This window comes from Penaeus chinensis, chromosome 12 (genome assembly GCF_019202785.1).
Source record: "Penaeus chinensis breed Huanghai No. 1 chromosome 12, ASM1920278v2, whole genome shotgun sequence".
Classification (NCBI taxonomy): Eukaryota; Metazoa; Arthropoda; class Malacostraca; order Decapoda; family Penaeidae; genus Penaeus; species Penaeus chinensis.
In genome coordinates, this window is record NC_061830.1 from 37,998,932 (window position 1) to 38,001,431 (window position 2,500).

Consider the following 2,500-nt stretch of genomic DNA (forward strand, 5'->3'; position numbering starts at 1 on the left):
GGTCAGTTTGCCAAAGATGGATGCAGCTCAGTTGGACCAACTGGGTCTCAATGGCCCAGGAGGAACACTGACCACCACGGGCCTAACCTCCCTAGGAGCGGCTTCCCAGCACTATGCTCCTGCACCCTCAGGGGGCACGCAGGCCTTGCTGGATGGCGTTATGGCCCAGGGCTCACGCACACTCAGTTCCGTCAGTCCTGCAGTCACATTTACCTCAGCTGGCGGCAGCGCACAAGACTCATACGGTAGCCTAGAGTATGTCACGCAGATGCCCCTTCCAGATGACCAGCAGGCCAAGTTCCCGGATGCTCTCGTATCTGTTGATAATGTGGCTTTTGTGGAGATGAATGATGCAGCCATGAAGGGGGCTACAGCATCAGCACCCCTTGAGCTTTATTTTGATGTGATTAACCCAACCACTACTCCTGCTCCTACCACATCAAGTGCCCATCATGTGCGGCATGAACATCAGACCCCCAAGGCACAGCTTCTGGGGCGAGCTTACTCAGATCTGTTTCTGCAGCAGCAGGAGCAGCAGCATCAGCAGCAGCAACAGACACCAGAACCCGATCAGACAGAGCACGTGCTCTCAGATGTGACAACAGCCAATTTAGTTCAGCTAGACCATGATGGCTTACCTCAGGCACTACATGACTACCGAAAGCCCCAAAAGATTGAGGTTCAGAAGAGACAGATGCAGCAATTGCAGCAGCAACAACAGCAACAGCAGCAGCAACAACAGCAGCAACAGCAACACCAGCAGCAGCACCAGCATCAACAACAACACCACCAGCAGAGACAAATTCAACAGCAGCACCAAGAACAGCATCAGCAAAGGCAGATCCAGCAACCACATAGGTTACAGCAACCACAGAAACAATTTCAATTCCAGCAGCAGCCACAGCAACAACAACACCAACAACATCAACAGCAACAGCAACAGCAACAACAACAACAGCAGCAACAGCAACAACAGCAACAACAGCAACAGCATCAACAGCAGCAGCAACAGCAACAACAACACCAACAGCAGAGACAGGTACAGCAACACCGTCAGATCCAACAACAATCGAAAACAGTTCCAGCAAATTCAGAAGGAACAGAGCAGCCAGTTGAGTGAATCACAAGAGCAGCAGCAGCAGTCGCACCCACCGCCTCAGCTGATGCCCCTTGTCTCCCGTAGTGGCCGTCCCATTCGCCGTAGGCCTGAGTACGTGGAGTATGTGAGCCAGAACCTGAAGGAGGAGGAAATTCTCCCACACCTCCCCCAGCAATTGGTCAAGGTGGAGGACATGGTAATCACAGCAGAGTTTGAGGAGGAGGACCCAATGGAGGAGGTGATGGAGGAGGAGGATCCCCTCGAGGAAGACCTAGACTCCAATGATGAAGACCAGGACAATGGCGGGAACTACAGCACAGATGGGAAGAAGTCACTGCCCCACAAGAAGAGAATTCCCAAGAAGCTGAAGACAACCAAGAAGCATGTCAAGTGCTACAAGTGTGCCCAGTGTGGAGAGCAGTTCACAAACCAGCAACAATTCACGGCTCACAAGCAGACCCACACACCACCCCCGGCCAAGCCCAAGCCTTTTAGTTGTGAAATTTGCTCAAAGGGATTTGAAACGCAGCTAAAGTTCTTTGAGCATTTGAAGGGCCATTATGAGCCATACAAGAAACACAAGTGTGAGGTATGTGGGGGTGAGTTTGAGAGTGCCGATGCCTTGCAGGAACACTCTATGGTGCACTCACGTGAACACTACAAGTGCGAACTCTGTAACAAAACATTCCGCAAGGAGAGCATGCTAGAAGTCCATCTCAAGGTGACACACATGGAGGAGGATGAAAGCAGTGCTGTTGAGAAGCCATACACCTGCCTTGCCTGCCCCAAAAGCTACCGGACACAGATGGCCCTCGATTCCCATGTCCAGACAGAGCACAGTGAGAACCCCCCAGAATTCAACTGTGAAGACTGTTACCGTGTCTTCAAGTCCAAATCTAAGCTCATGACTCACAGGAAGATTGAGCATAAGGAAGAAGGACCCCAGAACAAGGGGGCACCCAAGAAGAAGATGAAGATTGGCAAAACAGTGAAGGGAGGCTATGCATGCACAATGTGCCCCAGGGTGTTCACACACAAGAACTCCCTTGTCTACCACATCAGAGGACACACAGGCATGTTATATTGCTTTTGTTTTAGTCAGAATTTATATTATTTTTTTATAATTTTCTATGCATTTGTCTACTTATTGATAAGTAATATCTTATCATAGATTAACCCATTGCTGCTGGGATTGGCATTTACATACATGCCATGTCCACCTTGCTTTTAGTTTGTTTATTGTTTACCTGTAGATCACTCCAAAAGTACTTAGTCACCAAGTAGTCCATTACTAGTCCTACCTATCTCACCTGTGTACTTTTCTTAATTTTTTGGAAATGTTTTTTTTTTTTTTTTCATATTGCTATTAGGATTATTGATAACAGGAAAATCAGGTAAGGT

At 48.8% G+C, this 2,500-nt stretch overlaps 1 protein-coding gene across 1 annotated transcript in view; it reads left to right on the forward strand.

The window, feature by feature from the left end:
* The first annotated feature begins 481 nt into the window (after positions 1-481).
* The window catches only part of LOC125031212 (zinc finger protein 45-like), a 6,591-nt gene continuing 4,572 nt past the window's right edge, over positions 482-2,500 (forward strand). Inside the window, exon 1 of the mRNA XM_047621832.1 lies at positions 482-2,172. Within this exon, the coding sequence (XP_047477788.1) occupies positions 627-2,172 (1,546 nt within the window). The 5' untranslated portion in view covers positions 482-626. The remainder of the gene's footprint in view (positions 2,173-2,500) is intronic.